This window comes from Parasteatoda tepidariorum, chromosome 11, assembly GCF_982258835.1.
Source record: "Parasteatoda tepidariorum strain Cologne lab strain chromosome 11, Ptep-v5.0, whole genome shotgun sequence".
NCBI classification, from domain to species: Eukaryota; Metazoa; Arthropoda; class Arachnida; order Araneae; family Theridiidae; genus Parasteatoda; species Parasteatoda tepidariorum.
The window spans coordinates 28,215,146-28,235,366 of NC_141765.1; the positions used below are offsets into that span (position 1 = coordinate 28,215,146).

Sequence of the window (20,221 nt, forward strand, 5' to 3'; positions counted from 1 at the left end):
CCCCTTTTCGCTTACCACTTTTTGTTTTCTATTTCAACTTATTTACTTTCACGTCTGGCAAGTCTTGAAAATGGGAGCCTATTTTTGAAGCGCTTGAAACATGTCAACAGTTATTTCATATTTGCTTATTTTTGAAGCAAAGGAAGTTTGCAATCAGGTAAAGTTTATGTTTGTTAAAAGTAATCACAGCAGCTTTGTAAATGATTAAGTAAAACTAGGGTTGATTAAATAGCAAATTCACTTATCAATAGCTATTATTAATATTCTGAAAATTTTTTATCTGTGATTTTACGGGAATAAAAAAATTACTAAAATGTCTCAATCTATTTATTAAAAAAGGATCCTTCTTTTACAATTCTTTTTAAAAAGCTTGATAACTTTTTTTAAAAAGCTTATAAATTCATTAACAATCTGCAAAAATTGAAATTTATTTAGATTTACAGAAACAAACAAAATCTATAAAAATCACAGTTTATTAATAACGTTTTTTGTAAGGGATCTATAAAATGTTTGAGATTTTATTTTTCAATCCTATATCATATTGATAATATAGATTCATTTCACAAAATTTGACTCTCATTTACATTTTACATACCTGCCAGCATTTACTCTCTTCTAAAAAGTGTTTTCCTAGAGGTAATGAAATACTTATTGAAATTTAACTAATTGAACTTTTAAGCAAACATTCAATGAACATTTAGCAAACACTAGGAACACAATAAAAAAATTAGCAGGTCTGCCATTATTATGTTTGAAACATATAAATGTAATGGTAGTCAAAATCTATTTAAATGAATGTTGTTAAAATAAGAATTAAGTATGAATGTTGAAATTTTACCACTACTTTAAATACAAGAATAAAAACAAGTATGGAAAGTTGGCAGGTATGGAAAAAAAATTGGTCATCGTAAAAAGGTTTTGAGCATTATTGTAAGAAAAATAACGCCAAAACTTTACAAATCATGACTGAGAAAGGCTAGGCTAGGTTAAGAAAATATCAAAACCTGTTTGATTGATTACCAGAGGAAACAGAATATTAATGTGCAACACTTAATCTGTAATTATAAAATTTTTTTTTTAGCAAATTGCATAAATTTAGCAGATTACACAATAGCAAATTGCATAGTCGTTAAAAGTTAACACACATATTTAGTATCAAAATATCAATAAAAAAGACTAAAAGATAAAATGAAGAGCGATAACAGTTTTTGAAGAATTTCTAGCAATTAATGCTGATTTCAATAATGAGTTGTTCAGAAGGGAAATAAAGGGGTTTGTTAGATAGCATTCTTAAGAAATGGGTGGCCGGCTTCTAGAAAGAAAGCTAGATGTTGCTCAAACCTTTACTTTATAAACATGAAGTATTAAAATTGTAACAAGAAAATAAGGTGAAATGATGTTCGTTTTCACTTTATATATATTGATACCAGAAATAAGTATTTGTTTCCCTGATTGCCCCTTTCCGCATAATATTGCATACATAAACAACAAAAAAATGTTTTCCCTTCAGCAAAAAGTTTTCGTAACCAGAGGTTACGGTTACAGGTTAAAAGGTTGGCAATTTTTAAGTTGTTACAAGTGTGCAATTTTTGTATCTTAAATGCTAACGCTTTGATGATGATTTGGAAAATTATCGTAATAGCGGACTTTTACTCAAGCTTTTACTGCAAAACATTCCAGAAAACATTTATTATATTATTGTTATTATTTAAACATAAAACAGGCAGCTTGTCGAATGTTGGAAAATGGAGGGGTTGTTGGAATCAGAAAAAAAAATAACTCATCGAGTTACAAGAAGTGTCGTAAATGGTTATTGATTCATTTTCTAAATTGATAGGACATACAATTAATGAGAGAGTAAATTTTATTAAATAATGATTTTTTTACATTATTTTCGTTGTGATTTAAATAGTTACATTAAACATTAAATTCTTTTCATAAATCTGCCATGAAAATAAATCATACATACTAAGTAAAAAGTTTAAAAAAAAGTGTAGCGGTTTCTAGCAGCTGAAAATTATTTTGCGTATTTTTACTCCTTAATTTTATCTTGTTTAAATTTGACAATAATTTTTTTAATCAACATTTGATGTTTAATGTTTAAAACAAATTTTTTAAATTTTCCATTGGTGGAAAATGAGTTATTTTTCAGTTTTTTTTAGTCAAATGGTATATATTTTACATAATTTAGTCTTCTATTTGTTTAAATTAGCATTTGAATTACAAAAAAAAATGCAACACATGACATTCAAGTTTAAGAACAGATTGCACATTCACACAATTTATAAAACAATTTATCACAATAACAACAGTTTAAGAATCTTTACACAATCATAACACAAAGTAAAAGTCACATTTTACTAAATCCATTACTCTAAATCTAAATTATTTCAATTACATTTTAAGTATAAATGTAACACTTTCAATAAAATAAAAGCAAAATAATTTTCACTTTAAATACATTTTACAGATTTTAGATATTTCATTTGATATATTTATAACAATATATTAATATATTGATGTTTCATATTATAATGTTTTAATTTTTTTTATAAATATTAATATAAAATCACAACTAGCTTCATCTTACTTTGGCCGTTTGAATCCGGCTTGGCATAGCACTACTGTTTCTTGTTAGTCTTTCTGATCTTTTTTCATTTTTAAGACTAGAAAGAGCTCCAGATTCCTGATCTTCTTCATAAATGGCTTCAAGAAAAACTGGTTTTTGCTACAATGATACATTCAGTTATTTATACATAAGTACAAATATTTCTTGAAGTACATCATGTTACTTGCGCATAGAGTATATGGTGTAAAACACAAATTGGGGTAAAAATTGGGGATTTTCATACATGTAGAACAGGGGTTTCCCACTTACATGAGGCCGGAGGCCGCAATTAAAAGCACTAGTGAAATGGAGGACCGCAACTTTATTAAAATTTATATAGGACTCTTTTATGATTGAAGGAACACCAAATATTACTGTCAGACTTTTATCAAGTTGTACAAAGCAAAAGTATTGAATTACAAATTAAAATAAGAAGTAGATTTTTGACTCTTTTATGATTGAAGGAACACTAAATATTACCGTTAGACTTTTATCAAGTTTTACAAAACAAAAGTATTGAATTACAAATTAAAATAAGAAGTAGATTTTTACCTGAGAAATAAATTTTTTGCACCGTTGTTACGTTAAATTTCACAGAAACGAAAAAATTAGTTTTTTTTTTAACGAAAGAGAAGTATTTTTGACCCATAAAGATTTTCTACGAAAATTGTTCGCAAAAAAATTACAACTAATATATTTTAGTTCGTGGGCCACAAAAAGGCTTCGCGGGCTGGATGTGGCCCGTGGGCCGCCACTTGGTAACCACTGTTATAGAACATTGTATGGGAGTACAAGTTGAAATATTTTAGGACGCTGATTAATCTGTTTAAATTCTGCATGGGATGTCCAAAATTTACTCAAAAAGTGATTTTGATAGAAAACACTGTGATTTTTATTATTATTAAAAAAATGAGAATTTCTTACTGATATGTAAGACATGCAGTAGATATATGCATGGAGCATGATATCAGATAATAATGGGATTACTGTCTCATTAGCTCTCTTTTGTCGAAATTTTCCTTGACCTTTTTACATAAATGTGACTTAATATCATTGATACGACATTCAATTTCATCTTTCAAAGTATAGGTGGTCATAGGCTTGTTGGAATAAACCTTAAGCTTCAGAAAACCATCAAAGAAAAGAAAATGAGACGGAGAATTCTGACCAAGAAGGACGATAATTTTTTTATTTCTAGATTTGAATTGTATTTCTCGATGGATGCTGATGTTCTCAGTCCTTATTTATACCTTGTCTATAATCTCGTAAATTTTTTTAAAAAGATATATTCAATTCAGATAAGGATTCCAATAATAATTGAATAATTATAGTTTTAAATTTAAAAATGGTCATTTTAAACTAGTTTTACCTTACAGCTAGAAAAGATGTTAAAGATGAAAATATTTGACTTAAATAGTTTGGATTAATTCAGTTTTTAAATTTAAGTGTTCTACACAAATCTTACAAAAAATGGGCTTCAAAGAATCTCGATAAAAGTTTGTAAAGCATGCCAACTTAATTAAAAATATTAATGAGCAAAATATAAGAACAATGCAGAAGAAGAGGCCATAGACTCTAAGCAAATAATGAATTTCGCGCATTTTGCCCATATAGGATTTTAATCAAGTTGACACTTAGACAAGATTTACACATATGCAATACACATTTACAAGTTATTATCGAATTATACTAACGGAAGTCTCCGAAATGTTTGCACAAACTTTCAAAATTAATTACGAAGTTCGTCAACAGATGGCGCTGACAATTATTAATTATTTCGGGTCTATGGCCATACAATTTCTTCTAACAATCTTTTAAAGTCTAGGATCTGACTTTTGATAACTTAGATATAACTTTGTTATTCATTTCAATAAATTTGCAAAAAAAAAAAAAAAAAAAAAAAAAAAAAAAAAATATTTTAGTGTACTAGATGTTAAAATGTGCGCTTTTTACAAGATTAGTAAATTAATACTTGCTTTTTAGATTTGTTTGACGCACACATCACCCTGCCATGGCCAAGCACGTAGTCCCATTTTTTAGGGCTCTATCTTTTAATGGCCATGTTAGGAATGCAACATAATTTTAACTCTGGCTAGACAACGTGGACAGCGCCTAAACTGATACCCCTCTCTCCAAAGTTTTGTATGACATAATGAAATTTAGTCAATTCTGATAAAGGTAGTAAAACCCAGCCCTCCATAAATGTCCTGGGTATGAACTTGCTTACGTTGTACCCTCTAATACTAAGCGGATGTTTTGATTACAGTTCTTATAAATTTGACTCTTATAAATCAGAAATACCTGATCTATATAAATAAGCAAATAAACCATATGATTGCAAAATACAAGCACTATACAAGAAGAACTATTACAAAATACAAAAAGATAACAGAGATATGGTTGAAAAGAAAGACCTCAAGCTCTGATTGCAATGTTAGCAAATATTAGTTCAAAATTAAAATTATATTTCTTTTTCAATAATGTTTTTAAAGAACTTATAACTGGATAACGTTGAAACAAAGTATCGTTTAAGAGTAGTAAATATAATTTTGTTATTTTTCTCAATTTCTTTTGTCTTAGATGGAAGTTTCTTTGAAAATTGAAATAAAATGTTACCACTTTGATGTTTATCTATCGGAACTTCTTAAGAACTTTCTTTTCAACCTAATATTACCTGGATTTTCACGGGAAGATTAAAGACTGGAGTATAACTACTGGACACTCTGTTATTCCGATTAATGGTGCTTTTAGAAAAATCCATGCTGAATGCTGCTCGGAACGACTCTTTAATGGGCTCTTCCTTCATCAATTTTCTGTGAACTTCTTCCACTTCCTTTTTCTTTAAATGCATTTGTTCATCCACAGCTTGAAGGGCAGACTATCAACAAATGTTTTTAAAATGAGTACATTGAACTTTAATTTATTTTCTAGAACAGTTTGCTACAAATCAGAAATAAATATATAGGGTGTTTCGCAATAACAACTCTTAACATGTATTCCTTAGAATTCTCTAATAATGCCAAAATCAAGTTATAACAAAACTTAGGTCAAAAAAACATACACATTAGGCGCCACAACGCAATATTAAAACAAGGAAATATAAAAAAAATATATTAAAATTTTATTAATCATTAAAGAGGAATTTGCGATTAAAAACTTTAAAATTTCTTGCCTGGAGAAAATAAAATGATGATCATTAAAGGTGATTATTTAAAACATCATTATATTTCACCCGTTAAATACAATAGCTGTGTTGTTTTTAACCCCATCTTCCTCAATATAGCTATAGTGATTTTGAAAAACGTGTATATTATACTATGGTTTTTATTTAAAAAAGGAAATACGGGGTAATTCTTTAAATATGATTATTAAATTTTTAAATTCTCCCTTAAAAAGAATTCACTTCATTCATAAGTAACGCTAAGAACAATGTTTAGTGCTCTTTGGAATGTCACAACTAAGTTTAAGTTTCAATACTTAAATTTTTCATTTGAATAGTTATTACAGAATTTCACGAACCAAAAAATTTAATTAAATAATTATAATTTTGGTTATTTTAGTTGGTGTAAGAAAAATAAAACTATTATTTATTTTTTTGAAATGGCAAGATTAAAGGATGTCAATTATTATAAATGCAAATTTTACGTGCATTTAAAAATATACGTTATAAAAATATCGATATTTATTTTCACAAAAAAGGGTGATTTTGCATTTTAAGGCTCCATAATTTAAGTAGAGGCTAAAATTAGCCCGGGATAATCAGGTTGGCAGGGCGCTGATGGACACACGTTTGTGAGAACGATCGATTACAGCCGAAGACTCCTCTTAATGGTGACAGGTGCATGCTAAATCTTTCGGGTCACAACGTCCTCCATGTTTTTGTAACAAATCAAAACCTTTGGGGGTACTGAATTGGAGATTTATAGTTCTCTGGTTCAGGTCAAAATTACGATCTGTGTACAAATGAATGGATGTATGAATGAGTCCACCCTATAAACGGGTGTGATGTATGGGTGTGGCAGAAATCGAATTCTTGCCATAGATGGCTCCACTGGAAAACAAGAAGAGTCGCACACCCTCTGCCTTAACCCCTTGGGGACGGGTGATTCAGAAAAGCATTCGTACAAAATCAGAATCAAGTTGCAATTAAATAAAAAATCATATATATAATCAATGTTAATTCAAAGTATAACTAAATAGTTTTATTTTGAACAAAGTAATGGCGAATTAAATAAATCAAACAATTATAACTCCACCCACAAATAAACTGCTAAAGAATTACTTTGATTTCCAGTTTTATCTTTTTACCCTGATTGATACGGTTTTATGCTGGCACGTATTTGTGACAGTCGTCGCGAAAGGGTTAATGGCAGCCGACAACAACAGGCAAAAATTACCAGCATAAAATCCTAAAAAGATGTATCTTGTGCGTTAAAGCATGAAATTTGCTATTAGAAGGTTACGAAATTCAAGTTTCAGAATAACGAAGCATGATTATCAGATTGATGCCAAATAATCAAAATAATATGGGGATTATATGAATACTATGAAACTAGGGTGTATTTACCATGGCCGTCAAATTATGAAATTCACGGTCAGAGGGTTATGAAATTTAGGTTTCAGAATAACGAAATGCGATTATCAGGATTAATTCAAAACAATAAAAATAATATATGGACTAATATGTTTATTTTGCCCAGTCAATACAATAAAACGACCCAGATTCGAATCCCGGTGATTGGTATACTGCACCTGGCAGCTAATTTAGAAATCAACGGCCTTCAACGACTTTTTGGAGATTTTTCTGTCGCCTGTAGTTGGTCCCAATTATAATGCAAACTTTTCTTTCTTTGAACGTTTGTTAGCTAAACTAAAAAAAAAAAATCAAAAATAATTTTTCTTTCATTTAAGAAAATGCTAAACAGAAGAGCATGTCGTTACGCTCATCACAGCGCTAATGTAAATATCATCAATCGTAGACGGATATTATGAGCTAAACTCCCCTTGCCATCGGCTAACCATAAGTAGTTTTCTCTCCATTTAACGTAAATAATTATTAGTTTTAAGAAAATTGATCTAAGTGTCTTCTTGTCTTCTGGGCTGGGTTCAAAATTCCAAAACTATAGAGCTGAACATTGATTGACCCCCCTTTTTTTTCCGAGAGTAAGGCTAACTTTGGCGTTGTTTCGGTGTTGAACATCCCATCTAATACATGGATGGGCTGTTCAACTCCGATCATAAAATAAAGTATAATTATAAAATACTTTATTCATCTTAAACACAAATCGAATCAGCACCGCTCTAACTTATGACGTCAAAAAGCAAAGATGCAATTTTGCTAAAAATAGATTTCCTTGAAAAATATTATCGGGCATAATAGCTTCTTCTAAATCGTGTAAATGTTTCATTTGAAGCCTGAGAAATGATAAATAAAAAATTAATTGAGGGGGGGGCTAAATAAATCAGATGGCACAGGTGAGAGTCATTACCGTGGCCAGTGATCCAGTTTCATGTATCCATTAGAAAATGAAATCCATTTGAAAAAGAGTTCCGGGTAGGGGCTTATTAGATGCTTTCCTTTATCGATTGGTCAGGGAGTTTCTACACTGATGGACAGTCTTGTTATATCTATTTTCCATTATTTTGACAATTAAGTATCATTTTCCTTCTTGCGCAATTGTTTCAGAAGGTTTAAAATGATTTAGTTACATAAAATATTTAATATATTGGGCGGGCCAAACATCCTGACCTCATTTTTGCTTAGTCATTAATAATAATAAAAATAAAAGCTATTGCTTTTGACGTAGCGGTATTAGATCGAATGTTTTGTTCTTGTCAGATAACTCTATTGGGCAAGAATTATTTTTGTCTTAGCTTAAAATTAAAATTTTAAGGAGTTGTCATGCAATTTTATTAAAAAAATATTTCATTTTAAAACTGGCGTTGAACGGCCAACCCATTTTTCAGTTAACTACTATTAGTGTTTAACTCCATTGCCTTGTAATTTTGAACCCAAACCAAAAGACAGGGGAACTTCTGAATTAAGCATTGGGACAAACTAGCCATCGTTGATTACTTTTTGATGGAACTAACCCACACATGGAGAGGTCAGCACAGCGGCAAAAGAACACTAACCGATTATCCATATACTCGTACCACTGAGAATATTTTACGTCAGCATTGTGGTCAGTGTGAGAGGGGAGCAGAAAGACACCTTATTGGGAGGCCAGCGCTCTATCCTTTAAGCTGAAATAGAATTACAGTTGAGAACAAATTTTTTGTTGCAATTATACAAATATTTGATTTTATCGAATTTCAGTGAGGGGATTTCGAATTTGAAATTAGCTTTGCTTTTAAATGTTTAAAAATGGAACTAACCCACACATGGTTCTTATGAAACTTTATATATAACAGTTAATATATAACAGGGGTCGTCTAAATGTTGCGACAAACTTCTAGTGAAATTAAGGCACATCATCATGATTATGCATGTAAACCCATGCCTGGAGAAATAGTCGTAGGCAGCTTGAAACGCTTCCCTATTACGATCTGTTCAGAAGCACATGAAAAAACAGTTTATAATAAGGGAAGCGTCCGAAGCGGCGTATGACGACATTTCCGCGGATGAGTTCCTAAGCAATTTTAATCCTAATGATGTGCCCTAGCTCTTCTCAGTACAACATTTAGGTGACTCCTGTTCTATATAAACCATTTTTAAACTTGTACATTTCGACAAAAAGATGAACTAAAAATGTCATTAAAAACCCTGTAGCTTGGAGATGAAAACCGATTGCAGATTTGAAATCACAGACGCGAAAATATCTAAGATCCGTTAAAAAAACAGCAGAAAAAAAATTGTTCACCGGAGTTATTAATGTTAAAATATTTGAAAACGAAGATTTATTTGTCGTAAATGCATCGCGCTCTATGAACTATACATAGTGTTCTGCATTGAGATCCTTTACTACATCGTTTAAAAATTCCAAAGAAAAGTATTTACATTAGCAATTACTGCAATTATTATTTCAGTGACGAAAAGGAATTGTTTCGAAATCTAACGAATCATTACTAAGTGGAAGTGGAAACGTTAAAATCTGTTTAACAGCCAGAAAAAACAGAATTTGAAGAAAATGATTAATAACCACAAATCCAAGCTTTTTCAGGCAATTAAACTTGTTTTGAAATTTCTCTCCCCCTCCCCCTTCCAAAGTATTGATTCGACAGATTTCGAAAGCGTTTTTCTTTTTTCCTCGCTTGACCACTAACTCTTAATGTGTATACTTTTTGTAACTTCATTTTTGACAAAGATTATAAAAATTTATTTTAAGAGAGGTGTTTACAGAACACCCCTTGCACGAAATGTACGCAGAGTGCAAAGTATGGATACACTAAACTTAACATTTGAATGATGACAGTGATAGTTTTAAAAATTTTATCTGAACAAGCCTTATGTAATTTATTCTCCTCATTTTTGTGCACAAAATACTATTTCAAACTAAATATGGTTGTTGTAGTTGTTGTAGCTCATTTACTTTGCACTAGAGCTGCACAATGGACAATTGGTGATGGTCTGGGATGATCTGGGCGCGCGAAGTCGAGCACTTTACGATAGAACAGTTTAACTAGGACCAATACCGCACACCCTCGGTCCCTACGTAGACTGGTCCAAGTGGTCACCCACCCTCACACTGACCGCAGCCAGTCATGCTTGACTTCAGTGATCTGCTGGGAACCGTGTCTTAACTATCAGTTCACTGCGAGACAAATTAAGCATGGTAAAGTACATTTTATATTTATGTTTTTCTATCTTGCTAGGAATACTAAAACAGAACTTTACATTCAAACACACACTTTGAATGTTTAGAGCAGTGTTTCTCAAAATTTTCGATCCTGTGACATTCCCTAATAAGTAAAAAAAAAAAGGTAAAAGAAAACTTGGCGACCCTCTGCCCAAAGCTGTTTAAAAAACTAAACCAAAACAAAAACCCCCCCCCCAAAAAATGAGGAAATATTTTTTTCGAGATTAATTAATAACGTTCTTCAATGACCAGTGACTTTTTTATGTGGATTTTTACAAGAAAATGAGTGAGTCTTCTGTTATTTTTAGCTTAAGTAGCTGTTATACACACTAAATATATAAAGAAAAATGAGAAATGAATATTTTGCGACACATGCTTAGAAAAAAAAAAGAAAAAAAGAATGGGAAGATTATTTTTTCGAGATGATTCATAATATTCTTCAATAATCATCAGAATTCTTTTGCAGATTTTTTACAAGATAGTGAGTCTTATATATCATATTTTCTTAGACATCCCAATAAATAATGAGAGATGAATACTTTGCGACTCCTGCTCAAAACTGCTGAAGGAAAAAGAACAGGGAGAATTCTTTTCGAGATGAATTAATAATGTTCTTCAATGATCATCAACTTTTTTTTGTAGATTTTTTAGAAGATAATGAGTCATATGTTACTGATTTGCATAGGTAGCCTTAATAAATAATGAGAAATGAATACTTTACGACTTCTGCTCAATACAGCTAAAAGAAAAAGAATGAGGATAATTGTTTTCGAGATGAATTAATAATATTTTTCAATGATCATCAACTTTCTGTTGCAGATTTTTTACGAGATAATTAGTTTTATGTAACTGATTCGCTTAGTTAGTTTTAATAAATAAAACAAAAAATGAGAAATGAATGCTATGCGATCCCTGCCCGGAACTGCTTCGAAAAAAAGAGTAGGAAGATTATTTTTTCGAGATGATTCGTAATATTTTTCAATGATCATCAACTTTCTTTTGCAGTTTTGTTACAAGAAAATGAGTCTCATGTAGTTGATTTGCTTTGGTAGCTTTAATAGATAGAGAAAAATAAGAAATGATAGTTTGCGACTTCAACTCAAAACTAAGAGAAAAAGAATAGGGAGATTTTTTTTCGAGATGAATTAATAATTTTCTTCAAGGAACAACAACCTTCTTTGCTGATTTAGTACAAGATAATGAGTGAATCTTATGCTACTTTTGGCTTACGTAGCTGACATACTCCGTTAATAAATAAAGAAAAATGATAAATTAATACTTTACGACCCCTGCGCAAAACTGCTTTGAGAAAAAGATTGGGGAGATTTCTTTTCTCCATAAGAATTAATAATATTCTTCAATGATCAGCAACATTTTTTTGCAGATTTTTTGCAAGAAAAAATAGCGTATTACATGCATATATATCAATAAAACAGTATTACATTTTTATACAAGCTTTATAACATATACTGAATACTAAAACACAAATTCAGACTTTTTTAAAGCAATCTAAAAGCGATAAATATATGCAGTGAAAGTTAGAGATAAAAAATATGCAGGTGACAGATAAATATAAAGTAAGAATAAAAAGTGCCATTATTACACCGTTTTTTTTTGTTTGTTTCTTTCTTTTTTTTAAAAAAAAATAGAACTATCAAGCAGTTTTTGAGAATAAAGAAGTAAAAATAGATTTTGAGCTTTCAAACATTTATATTACTAGTTTATTTGTAATAATTATTGCCTGATTAATTTCAATTACTTAATTTTGTCATGACAAAATGCATAATTTAACAAAACAATTTCTATTTCTTTAATAATTTTAACAAAATTGCAAGTAATTTTATTGAAATTAAGAATATATGCTGATTTCCGAATTGCAAAATTGTAAACGTAGCATAAAGAAAATAACTTTTGACTTAATGAACTGAATGTAATCTACTCAGATCCAATCGTTGTTGCCTGAAAGGCCTTTTAACAAACTCAAATTAATTAGTGCTGTCGTCAATATAAGTTAAAAAATCACCATTTTATAAATAAATATAATTTGAAGTGGGTGGGTTTGGAATTTTGATACTCAAAATATGGAAACCTCCAGCACAATTTAGAAAATATGGCCCTAATAGTTCATTCAAGACACCAATCGAAGGTTAGTTATTTTGTTATTTAATTTTTGCGTATATCCTTACATAACTAACATCAGTTGCAAGAATTAAAAAAAAATCTCCAACCATTCAATTAAATTTCATGCAAAAAACAAAAACAGCATTTTTCATAATTTATTCATAATGTCCCGCAAATTGATCAATTTTAAGATATGTAAATTTTTATACCTCTCAAATATTTTAAATAACTATAACTAAAATAAAGAAGTTAGAATTGGAACTCACTAGACCCAGCCCCCCCCCCCCCCTCATGAGTATCAGTTGTTACAAAACTTTGATAGCTTTTTAATAGAAAAATTGGAAGATAGATACTCACTATACCTAGTCCCCCTGACTAACAGGTCTTTTAAAATTTTTATAACTTTTTAATAGGAAAACAATTTCATTCCGATAATACTGTAAACTTTTCTATCCAAGATTTTATTGAGTCTCGTCCACAAGGTTATTATTTCCCTTGTCTGAAATGTCCCTTACATGGCATATAGAGAAAATACATATTTCATATTGTTTGATTTTTTCATATAATTTCATTTTATATATTTTCATATTTCATATTCCTACAAATTTCATATTTTTTGACACAATTACATAAAATTGTGATTTGTGCTTGTTCTTTTTAAAAAATTAGAAAGAGATACAATATTTTTTTAAAAAAATAAATCTTTTCATTATCTACGAGTTAATCATTTTTGTTAAATTTAAAAATTTCTATTGCTTTATCCGGTAAAAATGTTTTGAGTCATTAAAAGTTGGACTATGTTTAAAGCATTAAATTGAACACTATCCAACACAAGGGGAAGAAGTTATATGATAAATGTTTTTTTGGTAAATTATATATTGCTTCATTTTAAAGGCAATCAATTATCCTAATACAAACAAACTGACAAAATAAAAGCACAGCATTTTTACTATTTCATCTTCAGACAAAGATTTTGATTTGTTAAGTTATGCATTTTTACAAAACAAAATTAAGTATTTTAAATAAATATGTTGAATTGCTTCCAAGCAAAAACAAATACTATTTAATTATTTAATACGTATTTTAAAAACAAATTAAAAGCTAATATAATTTCTTTATAATAGAAAACTGTAGAAAGTTAGAACTATAATGCCTAATAAATAAAAATTTAAAAATAAAACTTTGTTCAAATTTTACTTATTATAAATTATTGAAATAATTGTCTAATATTAGTCGCCATTTAAAAGTGCATTATAGTTGAATATTAAAAAAATTAACTTTTCTTAGCATCGTTTAAATTGCATTGCGTGTAAAAATGTTAAAAACTTGAGACCCCGAAATTCCTTAAATAAAAAATAAATACCATTATTAAATATAAATATTAAATTTGTTCAGTTTTAAGATTCAATGAACTACTATTTCTAACCAGTGAAATAACATAAAATATTAGATCACGGTTTGTATTAATTAAATTAAACAAGAAATAACCTATCAAAATTAATAGTTATTGCTACTTATTCAAAAAAAAATAGATGTGGCTGTTTAAAAATAAAAAGTATCAATTGAAGCTCACAAAAAAGAATCTTAAAATCAGACTTACCCCAATTTCATTTACTACAAGAATCGTAGACAAAAGAGCATAGAAATCAATATAGAACTACATTCTAAAAATTAATAAAAATCATAAAAACATTTTGCTCCGATGAATCCTCGAATTTCCTTTCGTTGCTAAGCTTTAACCAGTTATTAATGAAAAAAATTTAGATTATAACTTACCATACTCATCAGTAGGCAGCACTCAGTGTACTTGCTAATCGCTCACAGAATATATCACCCATTGTGAAAGATACTATTAAACCATGTAAGATATTACTCAAAACAAATCATACCTTTACTTCAGCATAGTCCAAGTGAGATGTAAATATTTGAAAATTTAATAAAGCTGAATAAAGTTAATTTTAAGCTTTTTAAAACTACATAAATTTTAAAAGTACCTTCACGGCTTCTCTCTCCTCCTCCAGAAGTTTCTGCACCATCGAAGGCGTGTCTCTCATGGTGGGAAGGGACTGAAAAATATAATCAAATGTCAATAAAATATTAAAACGAATCTTTATTTGATAATGAATTGGAACCTAAACTATTACAATTTTTATTCTGAAATTAGGATAAAATAACCGGAAGTAGTCTGTCCATCCATTAACAGTAACGCTTACAGTTAGGAACCTAGTTAAGTTTTTCTGAGCAGCGGCTATTGCTATCGAACAAGTTTCTAAATTTTTGTATTAAAATGTCCAAGACATTGAATCTTAAAATGGTTTACTTCTTTAGACAGAGACTTCGCAAGACACATAATCCAATAAATTGTTTCTCTAAATATATTTTAATGATTTCAAATTTGTGTAGTAACCATTATCTTGTTTCGAAATGTAATATTACTCAATAAAGCATTATCTCAATTAATGAAAAGTAAAAAGGTTTTTAATCATGCTGTGATAATTACCGTATCGTTGCTACGAAAATAATCAAAACTTATGGGGTTATTAAGATATGTTAAAGCAGTAAAATAAATTCCTATATATATATATATATATATATATATATATATATATATATATATATATATATATATATATATATATATATATATATATATATATATATATATATATAGAACTTCCCAGTATTTTTGTCTGTAATAAATATGGTAAGGCGGAGGGTGGAGGGTAAGTGGCAGAAATACAGTGGGGCATATAATAATAAGATAACATATAATAATTTGAGTACTTAATACAAAAGTCAATATTTACAAGAAATACTCGTAGTGTTGCAAAATGGCAATGGAATTCTAAAACATCTGATATGTATTGTGTTTTATTGTTCAGAGGGAACTTCTTATGAATTAAATTATGCGTAGTTTACTTAATATTGAAATAAAATCTTTAGCAATTTGTTTTGCCTTTTTAATGAAAAGAGTTTAATCAAAAATTCATATTTTGACAATTCTGTATTAATACTACTACATATTTTGTTTAAAATTTGATAATTTCATTTGTTATGTTTTGTACTGCTAGGTCAATTGTCGGTATTCAAAGTTTTCAGATTAAGATGTATTAGCGCAGTTACAATAATTTTAGTCAGTAGTTTATGTTAAATCATGTTCTTAAATGTCCATCACCTACTTTGTTTAATTTTAGAAAAATTGAGTAATGATCCAAAAAGAAGAGAAGAAAAAAAACAGTGGTGATTTATTTGTGTTTACATGTATATAATTTAAATTCCGGGAAATTTCTCTTTTTAACGCCAAGAAATGAAAGATAGAGCTTTAAAAATTTTTTTAAAATTATGATTTATTTAAAATTTGCATAGAACAAGCATTTTAATTAATTATTCAAAGTTTTAGCATGTTTTTTCTACATGACCGATATTTTATAAAGAAATTGTTTTAATTTTGTATGCAACTAACCATAAAAAAATATTCTTATTGTAATATAAGTGAATTAATGCACTGATTTGCTGTGGTGTTCATTTCAATTAACCATTGAACGTAAAATTTCGAAAAGAATTAAAAAATAAGAAAGATTTAAATTATTTATTTTTGAAATAATATTTAAGTTTGAAAATAAATTATAGATCGCTAATCAAATGTACATGTAAAATATTCAAAATATTATTTTATTTCTTTAGATATTAGATATTTTCTTTAGACACTGAGATTTCTTTAGATACCATTAGACACTGGATAGAGGCTGGGATAGTCTGGTCGGTAGGGCGCTGGGCCCATGTCCAAGATAATTATAGATTAATTATAGATCGCTAATCAAATGTACATGTAAAATATTCAAAATATTATTTTATTTCTTTAGATATTAGATATTTTCTTTAGACACTGAGATTTCTTTAGATACCATTAGACACTGGATAGAGGCTGGGATAGTCTGGTCGGTAGGGCGCTGAGCCCATGTCCAAGAGTTCGTGGGTTCGAAACCATGCGGCCGAGGTGTGTGGAGTCTAATCTGTGGAGTCATAAAAGTCCTCCATGTTCCCATAACAAATCAATACCTCTGGGGGTACTGGATTGGAGAGCGATCGTTCTCTGATTCAGATCAAAATTACGATCTGTGGATGAATGAATGGATGTATGAATGGATCCTCTCTATAAACGGATGTGACGTATGGTGTGGCAGAAGTCGAATTCTTGGCCATAGATTTCGCCACTGGAAAACAAGAACAATCGCACCCCCTCTGCCTAAACAGGCATACGTCAACAACGACAGACACTGGATACTTCTCCGAAATTTAAACCATGGCTTCCCATTAACTAATTTCTGGGAGTGGTTTAAACTTTTTTGGCTCTTGCTTAAAAAACAAAAACAAACTAACCCTAGGACACCTTTTTCTTTTAAAAATACAACCAATGTGCTTATTTTTTTGATTTTAAACAATGATCTCTGCTGAACCAACTGAGTTAAAAATAAGAGGAAGATTTAGACAAATATTTTAATGAATTTTAGAAATATCCGAGAAAATCATAGAACGATTTTAATTATATTTAAAAAATAACATCTTTAAACATTTTAAATTTATTTAAGCAGTTAAAAAATTGAAATAACGTATCTCAGATATCTTCAATGGTTTCTTTATTCTTATTTATACTTCACATAATGTCTTTATCCTAATAAAACCTTTACTACAATAATTTACTATCTAAACCTCGATTCAGATTGAGAAAATTGACTGCAATCAGTGTATTTCAGTGTAATAAATCGTAGTAAGAGCAACATAAATATTAACCACGTATTTCTTCTCATTGCTCTGCATTCGACTTGTTAATATTTAAAGTTACTGTTGCCAGGGTAAACATTACGCATAGGTGATTCTTCGCATTATCGTCTGCAACCAAGCAACTATTTGCGGAAGAATCCACGTTTCCAGAAAGAAATTTCAGTTAGTAGAACTATTACCTCTGTTATTGTATTTTTTCGGGCAGCATTTCTTTTTGATTTGGTAACAGGAAGTATGGCATGCATTTTTGTACGTGCATATATCCTTACTCATTTAATAGGAAAGGCTTAATCAATAAATAGAAATGGATTGTAGAGAAGTAGTTCATGATGTGATTTCACGGTATCTTTATGATAATAAACAATAGGTATGTTACTGCTAAAGTGCATGCGCACATTACCTAGTAAATCAAGAGATTAACTAAGATGATCTGTTTAAGTACATAATAAGGGGTTTTCCTCATTTTACTAGAGTAATGTAAAGTTTGTTTTCAGACTATTTCTTTGAATGTTTGATTGTATCAACTTGATTCTTTGGATATAAAAAAAATAATATTATGATAATTTTCTTTACTGTAATAATATTTTAAACCCTTTAACTTTCCGTATTATAGTTTTTAATTGATTAGTGATAGATTCGATCTGCTAATTTGTGGAGTGTTTGATTGTATTAACTTGATTCTTTAGTTATCGAAAAATATGAAGAAATAACGTAACGTTAATTCAAGCGTACAGTTACCTAGCTGTTGTATCAGCAAAAAATCTAATTTTCATTCTTACGTGTGCCAACTGGGTAATTTGCAGATTAATAAAATAGCTAGGCAATCTGCAAATTACCTAGCTATTTTACGCGTTAGGTAATTTAGGAAATGAAACAATTTTCGGCACTTAAATAGCTCTTAGTGACTTTGAAAATTTCCTAGATAGACTAAATAACTGATTTCTGCACTTTTATAGTCTTCCTAGCCATCAAATTAAGAAAGAAAAATGAACAAAAAATAAGAAAATTGTGTCAATATGTAGTTTAAGTAGCTTTAAATATTCATTTAAGTATAGCCTTTTTGAAACTGCTAATCCAAAATTTCCCCCGATTGCAAATAAAATCCACATTTCCATTCAATAAGATATTTTCTTCATAAAATTTAGAAAATTAAAGATAATGATTTCATTAAACAGGAGAATGAAAACATTAACAAAATTAAAGGTACAAAACAAATTAACAAAATTAAGTTACGAAATCAGACATAGAAACGTACTATCTCCGAATAAGCACACCTTTTATTAACGTGCTTGAATTTTTGACCCCAGAAAGGGGTCAGGGTTGGCCGTAATCTGGCCGTCTCCATAGTTTTATCAGAAGAACTGTCCAAAGTTAGATCTCTTGAAGTTAATTTTATTTTTTACGTATTTTGTCATATCTCATAAACTTCTTAAGAAAATTGGAAAATTTTTTTACAAACATAACATAACAATCATAAAATTCCTTTATCCACAGATAATTACATGGAAAAAATAACTTATAGAAAATATTTATTATTTTTCTTATTATATTTAAAAATAGACGAAAAATTAATTGATTTATTGTTAAGTATCCAGTTTTGACATCATTTTAAAGAGTGAAATTTTAGATGGCAAAATACAAAATTTGAGCGAAATCAAACGATTAGTTCTGACAAGTTGAATTTTAAAAACGCGATTATTTTTAAAAATTCGATTTCTCACGAACTATTCGACCCATTTCACTCAAATTTTGTATTTTGCTACATAAAGTTACATTTTTTAAAATGATGCAAAATATTGTATAACTTATAATTCAAAATTTTGTCGACTATCATTAAATAAAATGATAAAAAAAATATTTATTTACAAAAAGTTATTTTTTGCATGGAATTATATATTATATTACGTATTACATTTTTATTATGAATATTCAAAGTAATATATATTTCATTTCGATTAATGTTTCTATTTTGCGCTTTATATTAAAGCAATAATTTTCATTTATTTCATAATAAATACAACCAATTGCTTTAAAAAAAAGTTATAAAGAAAGAAAATAATATTATTGTTCAGATGAAATTCTAAAAGTGTGCGTAATTTCGGTGCTCTATTTTTTCAATTCCGTGGAAGGAAATAAAAAATTTAAGAAAATTAACTACATAGGAGTAAAATGATTTATTGCACAAATTAAAAAGGATATAATTGGTAATAGTAGAGAGGATTGGACTGTTTGGATTCTTATTCACAAATTATTTCCCAAAGTCTTCCAACTTATCAACCGCATCTAAAAAAATTATTTGATTGCTTATTAAACATCCATCAAAGGAAAGTAAACCTAAGTTTTCGCTAGTGAAATTTAAGAAAATTTTAGCTTCACACGAACATGTCCCAAACTCACATTTGGGTGGTTTGTGTGATTCAATGGCTGCCTGACAGATTTTAAATTATTATTAAAATCCAATGCATGAAGAATTTGGATAATATCGCGCACATGTCCTGAAAACATGTGCACCTGTAGAAATGTAATTCAGTAATATTAATTTCTTATAACTGCCTATGAGAGTGTGGGAGAAATCGCTATCCATATTAAACTAAGGATCAATATAGGTGGTCATTTCTCAGGAAAACATGCTTCATTACCTTCAATTTCATGCACTCCCATGAGGTAAAACAAAACTATTTAAATTGAAGTACAAAAGGGCTCATTTATTTCCTGTGGACAGTTATAATTCCCCACCGACAGTTATAACTCATACAATTCCTTTATTTGACTACTGTAATTTTAGAATTATCAACACTGTTACAAAGTATTAAAAAAACCTACACTTAGAGATGGTCAGTTTTCTTACCTGTCAGAGGGGAAATAAATTTTTTGTTCACACTAAAAGTAAATTTTGTTTACGGGTTGTTCA

At 29.2% G+C, this 20,221-nt stretch overlaps 1 protein-coding gene and 1 long non-coding RNA gene across 3 annotated transcripts in view; one reads left to right on the forward strand and one right to left on the reverse strand.

Moving 5' to 3' along the window:
• The window catches only part of LOC139427069 (uncharacterized), a 60,090-nt gene that overhangs the window by 29,799 nt on the left and 10,070 nt on the right, over positions 1–20,221 (forward strand). Inside the window, exon 4 of one of the 2 annotated variants that reach the window (XR_011638231.1) lies at positions 5,189–5,309. The exons of the other annotated variant lie outside the window; for it this stretch is intronic. This is a non-coding gene — a long non-coding RNA (uncharacterized LOC139427069). Of the gene's footprint in view, positions 1–5,188; positions 5,310–20,221 lie in introns of those variants that run through there. 2 annotated transcript variants of the gene reach the window in all.
• LOC107447347 (uncharacterized) overlaps positions 1–20,221 on the reverse strand; it is a 47,777-nt gene that overhangs the window by 14,068 nt on the left and 13,488 nt on the right. Inside the window, exons 2-4 of the mRNA XM_016062228.4 lie at positions 14,523–14,594; positions 5,283–5,486; positions 2,591–2,728 (exon numbers count right to left, since the gene is read on the reverse strand). Of these exons, the coding sequence (XP_015917714.1) occupies positions 2,591–2,728; positions 5,283–5,486; positions 14,523–14,594 (414 nt within the window). The remainder of the gene's footprint in view (positions 1–2,590; positions 2,729–5,282; positions 5,487–14,522; positions 14,595–20,221) is intronic.